We start from the raw sequence: 17,171 nt of genomic DNA, 5'->3' as shown, positions 1-17,171 counted from the left end.
GAATTGCTTGACCCTGGGAGGCAGAGGTTGCAGCGAGCTGAGATCGCACCACTGCACACCAGCCTCCAAGATATAACAGAGCAAGACTCTGTCTCAAAAAAAAAAAAAAGTCATAGCATATCTGTACACATTGTAGTACTCATTTGTCATCTTTCTTGACCCCAATAATCCAGTGTCCCTATATATTTGCACTCGAGCCCTATTAAGTAAGCCACTGTGCTTCTAGAAGACCTTTTTTTTTCTTGGTGCTTTATTTGTCAAAGACTCTTGGAGATAAAAATACACACGTGCAACTTGTTTGTCCTCTTGTCCTTTTTTGCTAGGGGCTATTCATGCTAATTTAAAACTGTCTGCTTGCGCGTACACACGTCTGCGAGTGTGAATGTGTATGTGTGTATCTATGCACCTCGTCTGAGAAAGTGCGGCCACCTAGGATTGGCTACGAGGCAAAGGTGGAGACCTTTAGGAGCCCACCCACCCCAGCGTTAGGACGGTGGGCCTGAAAGTTACTATATGGAACTCCTCATCGTGTAGCACTAAACCAGTGTAAAAGGTGTTAGGGACAGAGGGAAAACATTGACTTAAACTGTCGTAAAGCCCTTGATAAACCCCTTCCCTGGAGCGCTGAGTTCTGCATGGCCTGGGCCACGGACTAGGTGTTCAGGTGGACACGGGCGGGGATGCGCGTGCGTGTGTAGTGCGCGGACACCTAGGAAGCTACTTGAAAGTAAACACCACGCTCCGGGCGTCCCTAGACATTGCTTAAAACGTGCAGAGTCGCCTCTCTTCACAGCAGGGCAGCGCTGAGGTCCCACTGCTGGGGGCGGTGGGGGGCGGCATTGGCCTGGGTCTTCCCCCGGCGGCCGAGCGCCGGTAACACAACGTGTGTGTGTGTGTAGGCGCGTGTACACACTCTCATACACGGCTAGAAAGGGTCCAGGCGACACACACTCCCACATACACGGCTAGAAAAGGTCCAGGCGAGACACATCCCACATACACGGCTAGAAAAGGTCCAGGCGAGACACACACACACACACACACACTCACACGGCCAGAAAGGGTCCAGGCGGTTCCCGGCGCTTTTCCAGCCCTTGTTTTCATGGCGCACCCTCCCGCCAGCCGCCCCCCTCCGCGCTCCGTCGCCTGCCCGGCCCGGCCGCGTGCGGTTCCCCGGGAGCCCCCACCCCGTCGCGGACCCCAGCGACCACCAAGTCCGCACTCGGCCTGCCGCAGGCCTGAGCAGAAGGCCCCGCGCACACCCACCGCGCCGCGGCCGCGCGGGAGGCCTGTGCCGCCCGCGCCACCCACTGGCCGGGCCCCGCGGGCGCAGCGGAGCGGGCGGGTGGCCGGCCCGGGCGCGCCCTCCCCGGCCGCGGCCCCGCGCGCCATGTGCCCCCGGCGGGACGCGCCACTCCCGGGCCTGCCGCGGCGCCTTTAACCCGGGCCAGGGAGCGGGGCGGAGGGGGCGGTCGGGTGGCTCAGAGGAGGGCTCTTTCTTTCTTCTTTTTTTGAATGAACCGTGTGACGTTACGCACAGGAAACCGGTCGGGCTGTGCAGAGAATGAAGTAAGAGGACAGGCACCCCCGCCCCGCTCCCGCCCCCTTCCTCCCGCGCCCGCCCCTCCGCGCCGCCTGCCCGCCTGCCCGCCGCGCTCCCGCCCGCCGCTCTCCGTGGCCCCGCCGCGCTGCCGCCGCCGCCGCTGCCAGCGAAGGTGCCGGGGCGCCGGGCCCTCCCTGCGGGCGGCCGTCAGCGCTCGGAGCGGGCTGCGCGGCGGGAGCTCCGGGAGGCGGCCGTCGCCAGCGTCGCCGCGCAGGACCAGGAGGAGGAGAAAGGGTGCGCAGCCCGGAGGCGGGGTGCGCCGGTGGGGTGCAGCGGAAGAGGGGGTCCAGGGGGGAGAACTTCGTAGCAGTCATCCTTTTTAGGAAAAGAGGGAAAAAATAAAACCCTCCCCCACCACCTCCTTCTCCCCACCCCTCGCCGCACCACACACAGCGCGGGCTTCTAGCGCTCGGCACCGGCGGGCCAGGCGCGTCCTGCCTTCATTTATCCAGCAGCTTTTCGGAAAATGCATTTGCTGTTCGGAGTTTAATCAGAAGAGGATTCCTGCCTCCGTCCCCGGCTCCTTCATCGTCCCCTCTCCCCTGTCTCTCTCCCGGGGAGGCGTGAAGCGGTCCCGTGGATAGAGATTCATGCCTGTGCCCGCGCGTGTGTGCGCGCGTGTAAATTGCCGAGAAGGGGAAAACATCACAGGACTTCTGCGAATACCGGACTGAAAATTGTAATTCATCTGCCGCCGCCGCTGCCTTTTTTTTTTTTTCTCGAGCTCTTGAGATCTCCGGTTGGGATTCCTGCGGATTGACATTTCTGTGAAGCAGAAGTCTGGGAATCGATCTGGAAATCCTCCTAATTTTTACTCCCTCTCCCCCCGACTCCTGATTCATTGGGAAGTTTCAAAGCAGCTATAACCGGAGAGTGCTGAAGATTGATGGGATCGTTGCCTTATGCATTTGTTTTGGTTTTACAAAAAGGAAACTTGACAGAGGATCATGCTGTACTTAAAAAATACAAGTAAGTTCTCTGCACAGGAAATTGGTTTAATGTAACTTTCAATGGAAACCTTTGAGATTTTTTACTTAAAGTGCATTCGAGTAAATTTAATTTCCAGGCAGCTTAATACATTCTTTTTAGCCGTGTTACTTGTAGTGTGTATGCCCTGCTTTCACTCAGTGTGTACAGGGAAACGCACCTGATTTTTTACTTATTAGTTTGTTTTTTCTTTAACCTTTCAGCATCACGGAGGAAGTAGACTGATATTAACAATACTTACTAATAATAACGTGCCTCATGAAATAAAGATCCGAAAGGAATTGGAATAAAAATTTCCTGCATCTCATGCCAAGGGGGAAACACCAGAATCAAGTGTTCCGCGTGATTGAAGACACCCCCTCGTCCAAGAATGCAAAGCACATCCAATAAAATAGCTGGATTATAACTCCCCTTCTTTCTCTGGGGGCCGTGGGGTGGGAGCTGGGGCGAGAGGTGCCGTTGGCCCCCGCTGCTTTTCCTCTGGGAAGGATGGCGCACGCTGGGAGAACAGGGTACGATAACCGGGAGATAGTGATGAAGTACATCCATTATAAGCTGTCGCAGAGGGGCTACGAGTGGGATGCGGGAGATGTGGGCGCCGCGCCCCCGGGGGCCGCCCCCGCACCGGGCATCTTCTCCTCCCAGCCCGGGCACACGCCCCATCCAGCCGCATCCCGGGACCCGGTCGCCAGGACCTCGCCGCTGCAGACCCCGGCTGCCCCCGGCGCCGCCGCGGGGCCTGCGCTCAGCCCGGTGCCACCTGTGGTCCACCTGACCCTCCGCCAGGCCGGCGACGACTTCTCCCGCCGCTACCGCCGCGACTTCGCCGAGATGTCCAGCCAGCTGCACCTGACGCCCTTCACCGCGCGGGGACGCTTTGCCACGGTGGTGGAGGAGCTCTTCAGGGACGGGGTGAACTGGGGGAGGATTGTGGCCTTCTTTGAGTTCGGTGGGGTCATGTGTGTGGAGAGCGTCAACCGGGAGATGTCGCCCCTGGTGGACAACATCGCCCTGTGGATGACTGAGTACCTGAACCGGCACCTGCACACCTGGATCCAGGATAACGGAGGCTGGGTAGGTGCACTTGGTGATGTGAGTCTGGGCTGAGGCCACAGGTCCGAGATGCGGGGGTTGGAGTGCGGGTGGGCTCCTGGGGCAATGGGAGGCTGTGGAGCCGGCGAAATAAAATCAGAGTTGTTGCTTCCCGGCGTCCCTACCTCCTCCTCTGGACAAAGCGTTCACTCCCAACCTGACAGATAACGCCTGCCATCTAAAAGTCTTTAACTTGCTTGCTAGTGGTGGAGATCCAAAGATCTAGCGTTTGTAATCCAGTAGGATGTGGTGGTAAATGGTACCCCTTCAGTGTTTCTCAAGCTGAAGGTCCAGGAGTCCCCAGGACCACCGTTTCCTGGCTTGAGCAGCTTGTTGGAACCGGAGGGAGGTTTCAGGGACTGCTTATGAACCAGATACCAGGTTGGGTCTTGACAGTCTGCATCCCAAACAAGCTCCCCTGAAACAAGCCCGTTGTACACTAAAATTGGAGAACAACCCGATTAGAAGAATAGACTCCACAGAAGACCAAGGGCATCATCAATCGGTAAAATTTTCCAAAAGAGGAAAACCAACGTAAGTCTTTTTCCCTGAAAAACTTAGTTGTGTTTGTAAAGAGCTAAACTGACATTCCAAAGTCCTTGGACTGGTATCTCCAGTGTGTGCCATGTTCCCAGTGGGCGTGATGAGGTGTCCTGAGGAGTATTAGGCTATGGCTTTGCTACCTTGTCAGTGACAGAATTTGCATCGGCTGCATTCTTTGTATTCTATAATTTGTGTATGGTTTACCAGTTTGCTAGAATGTTAGAATCTTTTGTTTTTCACCACTCAGAATCGACCTAATTTTGTGGTCGCCTGAAAAAAATTTGCGTCTAGGTATCTATGTAAAGTGTAGAAGAATTGATTCTTAGCTGTGGATTCTCTTACCCTTACTTCAGTTGAAGTGATTGATACCTGTGGCTTTGAAGAACATTTGTGAGATAATCTTTTTCTCGTACTGTGCTAGATAGAGCTTTCATCATTATAACATACAATTGTACTTTTCTGAGATTCTTTGTTGGAGGGGGTTTAGTTCCTAAGAGTCAAGGATTGTAATGGAGATCTATATCTCATATCTAAAATGATGAATTTATGAAAAAGTAATTCTTGTGTGAATTTTTTTTTTACACTTTTTGTTTTAATCTGAAGAGTTATCTTTGAAAAACAGGATGCAATTCAGTGCTTCCTTTTATAGCCTCTTGGGAGAATGACTAATGTCATTATTTTATAGGACCTAACAGGAGCAAAAAGCCTAGAAATTACTGCAAGTGGATTAGATGTCAAGAAGCACACCACATGTTTTTATTACATTTTACAAAGTGTGCTCATACTAAGAGGCCAAATAGAGAAAAGGCCAAGAAAAGTAGATGATTGATGTGAACATCTGATCTTATTTGACCAAAGTTGACAAAATATTGATGCCACTGTTTGGTGTTTAAAAGTAAGATTAACTAAAATACCCCAATTTAAATTTCTAAAATTTAAATCCTCTTCTCGAATTGTTTGTTTGTTGAGATCTCACATTATCAGATCTTTAGTAATTCTGGAAGAATTTCCTAAAGGGTGAAAAGAATATTTTTGTTAAATATTTGGTTAAGTAGGTGGTTTGATTTTTAATCACTATAGCCAAAGGGGTTGGGACTTCCAGATTCCAAAAGGATCCTTTTAAACCAAAGTAAAACTGATTTAATAGTTTTACTATTTCACATTTTTATGAAAAATTCACACTTACAAATTTTCTTTCTACTTGAAATAAATCCAAGATGGTAACTGGTATCTGTCTATCAAATAAGTTAATAAAAATGTGGGAAACAGAGACACATGTTTATGACAGAAATTAAGATACAACCTTGATATTTGTTGCTGAATTTCAGTGTGTTACCCTCTCATGTAACTGAAGTTTCTTTTTAAGTAAAGGCTCACTTTTTTCTTTTTGTAAAACAGAGTTTTCATAGTAGACCTATCTTTGTGGTCAACAGGTATCTGAGGTTGATAAATGTAGAGGCTCCATTTTATGATGCCAAACCACAATGACATACCATAGAATATGATAAAAATTTTTTGACAAAACTGCTTCTAGTAAAAATAAATCATGTAGAAGCACAGATGGTTGATGGTAAAATATGTAATAGCTTTCAGAACAATGCATAGATGGTGACTATATAGGAAAACAAAGGAATTTAGAGAAAAAAATATATATATACCAGGAAATGCACTCATAGGACACTTTGGAATAAAAGTGGTAGTGTTTGAGAATGATGAATGATTTGCCTATCATTTCAAATGTGCATTATTAATCTAAAAGTCATTTTAGGCATTTGGCATACAGACAGATTTTCTTCAAATTTACACCAATTGAGGTTACATCTCTAATAATATGTTGTATTTTATAGTGTAAGGTAGTCTTAATGGTAAAGCTTCAGAAGAGAGCTAGCATATTTTCTTGGCATGTGACAATAATCTGCACTGTCCCCAGGGCTCAGTGGATTAGCCCATCTCCTGAATACTACACTGAATACTCCAGGCTTTAGACTGCAAGTCATTTCTTTTTCTTTGCTGCTGCTCCTAGAAAGTTGGAACCTTGTGAGGCTGAGGAAATCTGTTTGACTTTTGTGTTCCATAACATGGAGAAATCAGGTCCTTGGAATGATCAGCCTCTGATAGATTGTCCCAGAAGACTGCAAATTAAATAAAGACTAAAGAAGTAATTGGCTGTAGAGTGGAGTGTGGATTTATTCCTAGGTCTGAATAAGGCACTGTGTGGCATCCAGAGAGAGGCAGGACAGAGGAAGCAGTGAGAGAGAAGCAATTCTAGAAAATGTGGATACCTTGCTGCTCAGTGTGGCTTATAGACAGTAGCACTTGCATCCCCCGGAGCTTTGTAGAGATGCTAAAGCTCAGCTCCCACCCCAGAGCTACTGAGTCAGAATATGTGGTTTGTGTGCACATTAAAGTTAGCGATGCTGGCTACCATCCTTGGTTCCTGGTGGCATCTTTTAGGAAGAGTTGCTACCTGGGATGGATTCTGCATTGTCCCCTTCCAGTGGCCTTAAAGATCTATAGTGTTACTTGGAATACCGAGTATTTCCCAGGTGTCCACTATTGTGATCTGACTTTAGGAAGACATAAATTGGGATGAAGGAGAGATAGCAAGCAGGTAGATCAACTATAAGCCCAGTCTTCTCATGAATATTTTTCGTAGTAGTTATACAGTTTATATTGGCATCACTGGTCCCATTAAAAAGTAAGATAGCTTTTCTTCAATTAAAGGCAAGAGAATTAGCTCTTTTAATAGCTGTTAGTTATTATTTTATCCCCTCATAACACAGTTTAAATTCTGTAAATGACTTTAGTGACCTTGCAGCTTCTTTAAGACAAAGGGACTCTTGCAGGCAAGGGATTGAGTTTTGGGCAGGTGATGGAGAGTGACCCTCTAAACTGGGAACTGTGACGACATTCAGCTTCATGTCTTAGGAGAGAGTGAGATAGGAGCCACTAGAAGAATGAGATGATTCAGACAAGAGATTGTAGGAGATTGGCTTTATTCTGTTGACAAGATGGTAATCCGACTTATTTTTTGGTTTTTTGGTGTTGGTGGTTTAGGAAGACAGGAACTTCTCCACACCCGGTAGAGTTCAGCTGCCTTTTCATTAGTCAGCAAGCAGTTTTTCCTTTCTCAAGGCAGTCCACATCCAGCAAAACATTTGATTAACTGGAAAGCAATACCATTCTCATGCCAGTGTACAAATTACATGAAAGAGCATCATTTTTCTAGTGTCTGAGGATTGGCTGCTTATGGCCAATTTTGGCAGCAAAACGATAGGATTAAAAATAGCTTGAAGATGATCTAGTCTTAAATAATATATTTCATGATGAACTTTCCTTGGGAAAGTGCATCTTTCTGCCTGCAAGAATCACATGACCTCTTTCAATAATTTATTTGGTAGAGAAAAACACACTATTTCTCATAGAGTTTTCAGTCATGTGCTGTGGTGTGATTGTTTCTGGACATTCATAAAATTTTATAGTTAACTGAGTTCTCTTTTCTGTTTTGTTGCTATTTAATGTCCATTGAAAACATGGCTTTCTTTTGCACATTCTGTTACTTTCAGCTGTACTTTCTAATAAGAATGGATTGCCCTTTTTAGCAATCTTTGATTGAACTGGTACATTTCAGATTACTTAAATGTCATCAGGCCACACAGCATACCAGGTAACAGAAAGCCATAAATTAAAAATAAAAAAAAGGCAAGCAAAATTCTTGTTGTTTTTTCTTATCTCTGTTCCCAGTCCTATTGCGCTATTTGGAGGGATGATACGCCCACTCGTGAGCGAGTGTGTGGGTGCTGCATGTTAACAGTGGTTCTTCCCACCCAACATACCTCCGCACCCTTTTCTAAGGTCACTCATTGTGTCTTAGCGGTAGTTTAGCAAAGCAGTATCTCAGCAGAAGTGCATTTGTGCTAGAAAACAACACTGTCTTTGTAGTGTACAAGTAGAACGTTTTCTTTTTCCCCCAGAGATATATTGTATTTGAGATTCACAGGTTCTGTTCAACCTTTTTAAGGTAATCTAATATCACCTTATTCAGGTATAACAGTAACTTGTCAATCTGGTCATCCTTTCTGTCAACTACATGTAGGAGACCACTCAGTGAATTTACTCCACTGTGAATTTTCTCTTTCATGCCTCTTGGTTTGGCTTAAGCAACCTTAATGTTTGATGTCTAAGCAGGATTAATGATGAAAATCGTCCAAGGACTGACAGTTATTCCACAGATGCGATTGCCAGTCTTACATGAGTCCTGCCTTGGGTTAGGTTGGAGGCATGGGAAGGAGAGCTTTGCTTCTGCCCTGGATAAACTCACAGGCTAGTGTTGCAGGCATCTTAATAAACTCGTAGTTATCGTACAGCCTGATAAGCATGATCCTAGACTCAGAGACTTAGAGGAAAAAAGCAAATAACTATAAGTTATTTTGCATGTACTTCAGTCTTGGTCTAAGAACGTTATTTCTGACCATATGGCTGTTCATGTGTGCATTAGGCCTAATTTAAACAGGGCCAAAATGTAGATACTTTAAAAAATACTGTGTAACGTAGACATATGCTTAAGAGAACTGAAAGGCAGGGGGAGTTCCCTTGTTAAATATTAACCCACTAAGCACTATTTATGCATACTAAGAAGACTTAATAAACACCAGTCTACAATTTCTAAAGCATTTCATTAATTCTTTTTAAGTAAGAGACAATCAAGGCTCCGATTAGACTGACTGGAACAGGGTAATTTGAAGAACTATCTTTCTTAAATAACTCTTGTATGCCAAAAAATACAAGTAGGTTTTGAACCAGAGCAGGGGCTCTTCTTTGAGCAGGGGAAAAAAAAGCTTCTGTTTTGTTTTGGTTTGAGGTTATATTACTGTTCTATTTATCAAGACACTTCTACGATGCTAGTTACAGAAATTCACAGTCCATTGTAACACTGGCATTTGCCTTCGGACTTTTTTGGGCTTGTGGTCTGTTCATTTAAATGGAGACTGTAAAACTTTCAAAATGCCAACAAAGCTGTTTTCACTTAAAAACATATTTTTATAGATTGTCACTTGTTGTTCTTATATATGCCCAATTCTATATATGCTATAGCACTATTTCTCTGCCCTCCATTTGCCAGACAAAAGATACACCCATCTGTCCTTCAGTGTGAATAAGGATTGAATGATTATTCCTCTCTCTTCCAAGCCATGGGACTTTCTCATAGGTGCCACCACCCCTGTGACCATCCCCTACCTGCCTTATCATTCCACCGGTGAGGGACCTCTCAGGTGTAGCTCCTTGTTAACTTCCAATTAGTGACGGGTAGGATTTACCTGAAGAAAACCATAATGCGCTTAGATACTAGCAAAAGGGAGCAGAAGTGGGGAGTCTAATCAAAGTGAGAGGATAACCCTCACCCCAAACTTGCTGCAGGCAGCTGGGCAGGTCAAAATTCTGTGACCAGACACTATCCTTTTCCTCTAGAGATTATAAACTTTAACCTATGCAGAGAAAAGATAGTATCTGCTGGCAAAATTTGTACTTGCTTTGATTCCTCCAGTGCAAGATTATAGTGGGGTTATACGTGAGACTTCAATAAATGTTTGACTAACTAAACTAAAATAGCTTAGGGTAAGGACTACTTCCCCAAACGCCCTTTTAAACATGTGAGAAAGGGAATCTCCCTGACATACTGATATGGCCATTTGTAGCAATATACTGAGAGTGACTTGGGTGATTTTCTTGGGCGATCAACCACATTCCATGAGCAGGTTAACTGTGGAAGACACCTGCCCTTGAGCATCGCGTTTGGGCCACATGCGTCAATGGGGAAATTTGTGTTTCCATTCTGCTTCTTGTTTTGCCTTCACAACTTCAGGGATAGAACCGTATTCCATTTTTAGTTAATAATCAGCTCTCTGGGGCTTCCATGTAATGAGTCAGAAACTTATGACTGACTCCACTCTGCTCTTTATCATGTCTCCCAAAAACAACCCGAGAACCCACTGTGTCAAGTGAAGCTTTAATTTTTCAGGGGAGGTTTTTTCCTTTGAGACCAATACATCTTTTCTTGTGACAGATCCAGTTACTATATTTCCTTATTTTTAACTGTCGAAAAGACAGTTAAGCTGCAACAGAGTATGGTGAGTTTACCAATTTTAATACTTGAAGCACCAAACAAAGGATCAGTGTTGCAGGCTGTCTTTTCTTGACTTTTTCCAGCTCTCCTTAGCAGATAACCAGGATGATATTTTTTCTGCTTTACAACATGATGAATGCTATATCTCTATATTAACTCTGAAATTGAATTGCAGCCAAATATTCCTCTCAGCTGCATTAGAATTTTCTAAAAGAACATGAGACACATACTTAGTCTTCTTAGTTCAATGCTATATCTCAGATATATTGATATCTGATTTACAATTAAAATAGGAATAAAATTAAGTACAAATTATATCATCAGCTTTAAATATTGATTTATCTTCTTGAAAAAAAAAAGCGAGTCCATAAAGGATGGCAGCATTGGCATTTCTGGATGTAAAATTTCAGGGCTATCTCCTAGCCATATCCTTTATGGATTCCTGCCAGCATCTTTAAACACACACACACATACACACACTGAAGGCACACAGAGAGGTTTTGAGGTATTTTATAACAAAATTATAAGAACAGGGAGACAAAGCCACTTACTAAACATTAAAGTGATAGTATAAGAAGAAAATGATTTGAAGAAGTCCTAATTGAGGGAAATGAGCAATTGTCCACAAAACTTAACCCTGGGTTCCCAGGAACCAGGGTAGGGATGGTCATGGAGAGGGGTTTTAGAATCTGGTTATATAGGAAAACATGCACACTAACTTGTTTCATTGAAAAAACATTTATTGAGGCCCTACACCTTGCAAAGCTCTATGCTAGGTGTTTCAGTTAAGCGAAAAAAAGTCTAAGATAACTTTTGCCTTCAAGGAACTTACCAATCAGTAGGGGACCAAGACAAGGATACAAATCACTGTAATCCTGGACAATGTGTAGTAGACAGAGAGGCCCAGCCCAGCTACAGTGGTATCTGAAGAGTTTCATGCCGGAGATAATGTTGAGACAAGTTTTAGAGAACAGGCAGGCGATACGGGGAGAGGGTCTTTTGGGTAGTGGAAACTGGAGGCGTCAAAGCAGGCATGAATGCGTGAGGTGTGTTTGGGGAATTGTGGAGAGTCTGATTTGACTGGGGCATGGAGAACTCTCCTGAGATAAATCCATAGTTTTGAGAACTTAACCACTGCATACTAAGTTGTGAAACTTGTATAGACAGCCCTCCCTATCTTTGGGTTCCACATCCATGGATTCAACCAACTTTGGATCAAAAATATATGGGGTAGGGCAGGCACAGTGGCTTAGGCCTGTAATCCCAGCACTGTGGGAGCCCAAGGTGGGTGGATCACTTGAAGTCAGGAGTTCAAGTCCAGCCTGGCCAACATGGTGAAACCCTATCTCTACTAAAAATAGAAAAATTAGCCAGGTGTGGTGGTGGGCGCCTGTAATCCCAGCTACTCGGGAGGCTGAGGCAGGAGAATTGCTTGAACCCAGGAGGCGGAGGTTGCAGTGAGCCGAGATCGTGTCACTGCACTCCAGCCTAGGGGACAGAGCGAGACTCTGTCTCAAAAAATAAATAAATAAACAAATAAATAAATAAAATAAAGTATATAGGAGGATGTGCATATGCAAGTACTACTCATTTAATATCAGGGACTTGAGCATCTTCAGATTTTGGTATCCACTGGGGGTTCCTAGAGCCAATCCCCTGAGGTTACTGAAGGATGGCTGTGTTTAACTGTACCAGGGATGTTGAAAGGATGTTGCAAAGGTTCTCAGACAAGGCAGGATGTGTGCGTTGGAGGAAGATTGACAGTGACTGAGGCTGGATGGGGGAGACCAGGTATGAGGTCTGAAGCACCTGGAACAGAAAGGACAGGACAGATGTGGGCACACTGCACGTGTAGAATCAAAGGACTGACAGCAGGTCGAATGTGAGGAATGAGGGAGGGAAAGAATCAGGACTCAAGTGCCATCCTGGCTGCCTCAAAAAATGATACTGTCTTCCAGAGGGAAAGGAAAGATAACAACAGTTACTGCTTTGTGGCGTACATGTGATGAATTTCATTTTGGACATTCCAGTAGGATATCCAAGTGGAAATGCCCAGTAAGCCTTAGACATAAGGATCTGGATCTCAAGAGAAAAATTGAGGTTGAACCATAATATGTCTTTCCCCTCGAATCATGTAGGTTTCTCTTTTGCCTTCTTTCATTGCCCTAAGTTGTCCTAACTGCTACTGCTGATGCTGTCTTAGTTTGTGACTGTTGTTTGCACCCCACCTTTTCCCAAAGGTAATCTGTAGACTTGCATGGATTGGGTTAAGGTGGTTAACCTGCAGCTTTGCTGTTCAAAGCTTGGCTTCCCACTACCAGTTTGCCAACTTAATGAGTACTTCAACTTGAGTCAAATTAGTATTGTTCCAAATATCCTAATAGTATCCTCTATGTGTGACTCTAGGTCTTACAAAATCAAGGTGTCCTTTCTCATTGAGACTTCCTTATTAATAAAATATTTCTTCTATTAAATTCAACCTGGCACCAAGCATAGTAGGTAATAGGCACACACAATGACTGTTTATTGAATGAATGAATAAAATGATTATGTTAGGACATTCTGAGCAATTCATCCTAAGCAGCTAATTTTCTCCTACTTCTTTTATTATAGTGTGTGTTTGTGTGTGTGTGTGTGTCTGAAATGTCCCATCATACAGGTTCATTAATATTTAATAGAAATGAAAGAAGAAAAATACCTATTAAGTGTTTTGATTTCATCCTTTTCATTGAATTGAAAAAGTATATCATTTATTCCTGAAGAGAAATCTAGATTTTGCTCTATATTAAACATTTGACATTTATTGGTCCTTAATGCTAATATAGATACCAGCCTGCTGGTTGTCACATTCTATCTGTTTATACGAAGGTTGTAGACACACAGTGTATGTACATACGCCTAGTTGCTCTCATTCCTTTTGTTTCACATCTCAAGCCTAACCCAGACTGAAAAGGTTTTGAAGGCTGAGATTATTCATCACCCCATCATTATAGAAAGCAGGGCTGGCCCAAGGTTCTCACAGTGGGAGCAAGGTGGATTTTAACTCTGATCAGTGTTGTAGCTCAAATATAAAAAGAACTGCAGCACAAAAGTCACAAGGATAAATGATCCCCTCGTTCTTCTCCCATAAAAATAAGCAGCCAATTGAAGGTGGAAGTCAGTACAGTGCAGCATTCCCAGAGGCGACAGAACCTAAGATTCCATTTCTAAAGACACTGCTCAACAAGAAGACCACCTGGGATGTCTTACATAAAACCATTGGCCTGGCAGCTTTTGGCTGAGTTCTCTATTCTGGTTCAAGCCAGCATCACAGCCTATCTGTGGTTTTAACAACTGATGGAATTTGTATTTTGAGAACCCTCATCCGTTAGCATGAAGCAAACTCAAAGCATTGTTGCTCATCAGTTGTCATCTGTTTGAGAAAGATTTTGATTTGTTTACTTGTAGTGAAGCTTGACCATACTTCTCCAGGGGCTTTTTAAAAAGATGAATGTGTCAGCTTGTAGATTTGTCCCCATGAATGAAACCACAAGCAAATTCTCTTCTCTCTTCCAGCCTCCCTTCCTCCCTCTTGTTTCTTCAGTGGCCATCTGTGCATTATGTTCCCATTGCCAGGCCCTCTTCAAGCAGCTTATCTATGAGTGAATTCAGAAACTTCAAATTATAAAGGACACCCAGATAATTGGCCTGTTCTCCAAAGTATCTGTCCCCTGTGCTGCTGCCAGATTCCTTCTTAATGAATACATCCAGTGACAGTGGGATTCTTGAGCTTGTCCGTATCTGTGAGAAAATGAGCTCTCCTGCTTTGTAACAGCTTGTGGCTCAGGGAAAAAAATGACAGCCATTGCACAAGTTTCCTTTGAATGTAGTTTTCTTTCCCATAAATGATACTTTGAGAATACAGTTAAGGGGTTATTAGTTTTCTATTTCATGCTTGGCCTGTGTGTGAGAATAACACAAGCTGTCACTGCAAATCAGTAGCTAAAAATGCTTTGTCTGGTTAATGTGAACATTTAATATTTGGCTCAATTAAAAATTAACCGATGAAAGTACATGTCATTGGAATTTGAAAATACCTTTTGTACGGAATACTTAAAGGGCATCACCCATGACTAAACCAGTGCTTTTAAAATATGGAGAATATGGGGAAATTTAATATGAGTTGGGATACTTGACTCTTTTTTAAAACCTCTCTACCTGTTTGGCATGACAGGATATTGATAAAGAGTGGGCTCATTGTTATGGCAAAGGATTCACTTGCATCTCTGTGTTTTTAAGTGGGTAATTTTTTTTTGCACTCAGTCACATGATTAAAGCAGACAGAACAAGAGATCAGTTATTCATTTATACCATACTTTTAAAAAAATATTGAGCCAGGCCCTGGGGAAGTGGGAAGTGAGAGCAAGAGCAGCGTGGCTGATAGTCTAGGGCAGTGGTATCCAATCTTTTGGCTTCCCTGGGCCACATTGGAAGAAGAAGAATTGTCTTGGGCCACACGTAAAATACACTAACACGAATGATAGCTGATGAGCTAAAAAAAAAAAAAGCACAAAAAAACCTCATAATATTTTAAGAAAGTTTACAAATGTGTGTTGGGCTGTATTCAAAGCCATCCGCCTGCCATGGGTTGGACAAGCTTGGTCTGGGGGAGTGAAGACCATTCAACATCAGCTGCAGGAGAGCATGTTTAAAGCTATGAGAAGAGATGCAGCAATAGTGGCGGCATTTATTGGAGTCAAGGAAGTCTTCCCAGGAAGGGGACTGAAGCCTGAAGGATGAGCAGGAATCAATGTAGTGAAGTGGGTGGGAGGAACCAAGTGTGGCCCCAGGCAGAACTTCAGGAACAAAGGCCAGAGGCAAGCGGCCACATGGTGGACTGCAGGAGCTGAGGAGTTCAGCCTGGCTGGAGTGGAGAGTGCAAGTGGGTGGGTCAGAAAGATGATGCTAGAGGTGGCCCACCCTGGAAGAGTTTGTTTCAGATAGGTCACCCTGACTCCACTCCAGACCGTTAATGAGACGGGGGAGAAATCAGTGACCAGATAGAAGGCTCTTTCAGCAAACGGGCAAGAGATCAAGTGCCTGACCTAGAGGAATGGTAGTGGGAACGGCAAGAAATTGCTAGCTTTGCACAATGATTAGGACTAGAGTGGAGAGATTTTTTGGAAGAGGTAATGATTGACTGAATGCTTTAGAACATGGCTCAGTTCTTCCTCAGCTTTGCTGGTCTTTCTGTATAAGTTGGAAAGAATGTGGTCATTGTTCTGGTTATATATAAATGATTTTTTCTGTTTTTTGTTTGTTTATTTGTTTGTTTTTGGAGATAAGGTCTTGCTCTGTTGCCCAGGCTGGAGTGCAGTGGCACCATATCGGTTCACTGCTGCCTCGAACTCCGGGGCTCAAGTGATCCTCCCACCTCAGTCTCCTGAGTAGCTGGGACTACAGGTGCATGCCACCACACCTAGATAATGTTTGTCTTATCTTTTTTTGCGACAGGATCTCACTTTGTTGCCCAGGCTGGTCACAAACTCCTGGCTTCAAGCAATCCTCCTGCCTCCGCCTCCCAAAGTACTGGGATTACAGGCATGAGTCACCTCACCTGACCTTATATATTTTTTCTTATTTCACTTTAAAACAATTGTCTGGTTAAAAAGTATTTTTGTTAGAATTCACCGTGTGATAAATCTTTATTAGCTATCAGTTAATAAAAGTATATTTGAGGAAAGAATTCAATTATGAAAGGCAGTTTTCATAGAATTTTTTTCCAGGTGAAAGTGACAGTGGTTTCTTGCCTTTACGTAGGATTTTAAAGTTTCTAAAAAAAAATTCCATATCTGTTGGCCCATTTGATCTTCACAACAACCCTAAGCAAGGCAGGTATTGTATTCCAACTTCTCCCTACTTTCCTCCCCACACACACTGTTAGTTATTTGTTTATGCCCATGTAAAGAAGAAAGTTCGGCCAACAAAGGTGTGTACGAGCCAATAAGCACAGGAAGAGCTGATATTCATTCCCTGGGTTGGGAATCCCGTAGATATTTCTTTATCCTGTGCTGCTTCTCTGGATATGTATTCATAAAGACACAAGATTGCTTAGTAGAGACTGAAATATATTGCATTTTGAAAACTAGTATACTCTACTGCTTTCTGTGTCAAAAATGTTCAGGGAAATTGGAATGCAGTCTTCTGTTTCTAGTTACTTTCCCTTCTTCGATTCAGCCTTTGCAGCGTTTCTTATGCTTGCAGCAGAGGGGGATCTAGCTGCTTCCATTTGGTGCCTACCATCAGCTCAAGACCCTGTGAGGATGCGCTTGTGAGCCAGGCGGGCTTGGACATGAGCTGAAGGGACAATAGTAGGATTGACGTGCGAGGTCTCTAACACTTGAAGGCCCTGTAAAACAGCCCCTTTCAACAGGGGCCAATTGGAATTAGATGAACATGTGTGATTGTTTTTGCTTGTTGACACCTGACTAGCAACGGTGTTATGTTAGCATGCTGTTTGCTGCCTTTATTTCTTTGAATTCCTCAGAGTCCTTATTTATTATTTTCAAAGGTTGTAATTAGCTTTAATCGGAAGTGCCCGTAAGTGTAGTCCTGTAAATGTTGCTCTTCCATCTTTCTTTTTTCTTTTCCCAAGAAAATGCCGCATTGGACCATCAGGAAAAATAACTAATGGGTACTAGGCTTGATACGTGGGTGGATGAAATAATCTGTATAACAACATCCAACAAGTTTACCTATGTGACAAACCTGTACATGTGCCCCTGAACTTAAAATAAAAGTTAAAAAAATGTAAAAAGGATGTAAAACAAAAAAATTAAAAGA

At 44.0% G+C, this 17,171-nt stretch overlaps 1 protein-coding gene across 1 annotated transcript in view; it reads left to right on the top strand.

The window, feature by feature from the left end:
* Window positions 1-1,675: 1,675 nt before the first annotated feature.
* The window catches only part of BCL2 (BCL2 apoptosis regulator), a 198,014-nt gene continuing 182,518 nt past the window's right edge, over window positions 1,676-17,171 (top strand). Inside the window, exons 1-2 of the mRNA XM_034943915.3 lie at window positions 1,676-2,572; window positions 2,794-3,664. Of these exons, the coding sequence (XP_034799806.1) occupies window positions 3,080-3,664 (585 nt within the window). The 5' untranslated portion in view covers window positions 1,676-2,572; window positions 2,794-3,079. The remainder of the gene's footprint in view (window positions 2,573-2,793; window positions 3,665-17,171) is intronic.

Source organism: Pan paniscus, chromosome 17 (genome assembly GCF_029289425.2).
Source record: "Pan paniscus chromosome 17, NHGRI_mPanPan1-v2.0_pri, whole genome shotgun sequence".
NCBI lineage: Eukaryota > Metazoa > Chordata > Mammalia > Primates > Hominidae > Pan > Pan paniscus.
Note: the sequence above shows the minus strand (reverse complement) of the source record. Positions and strands in the feature narration are given on the sequence as shown.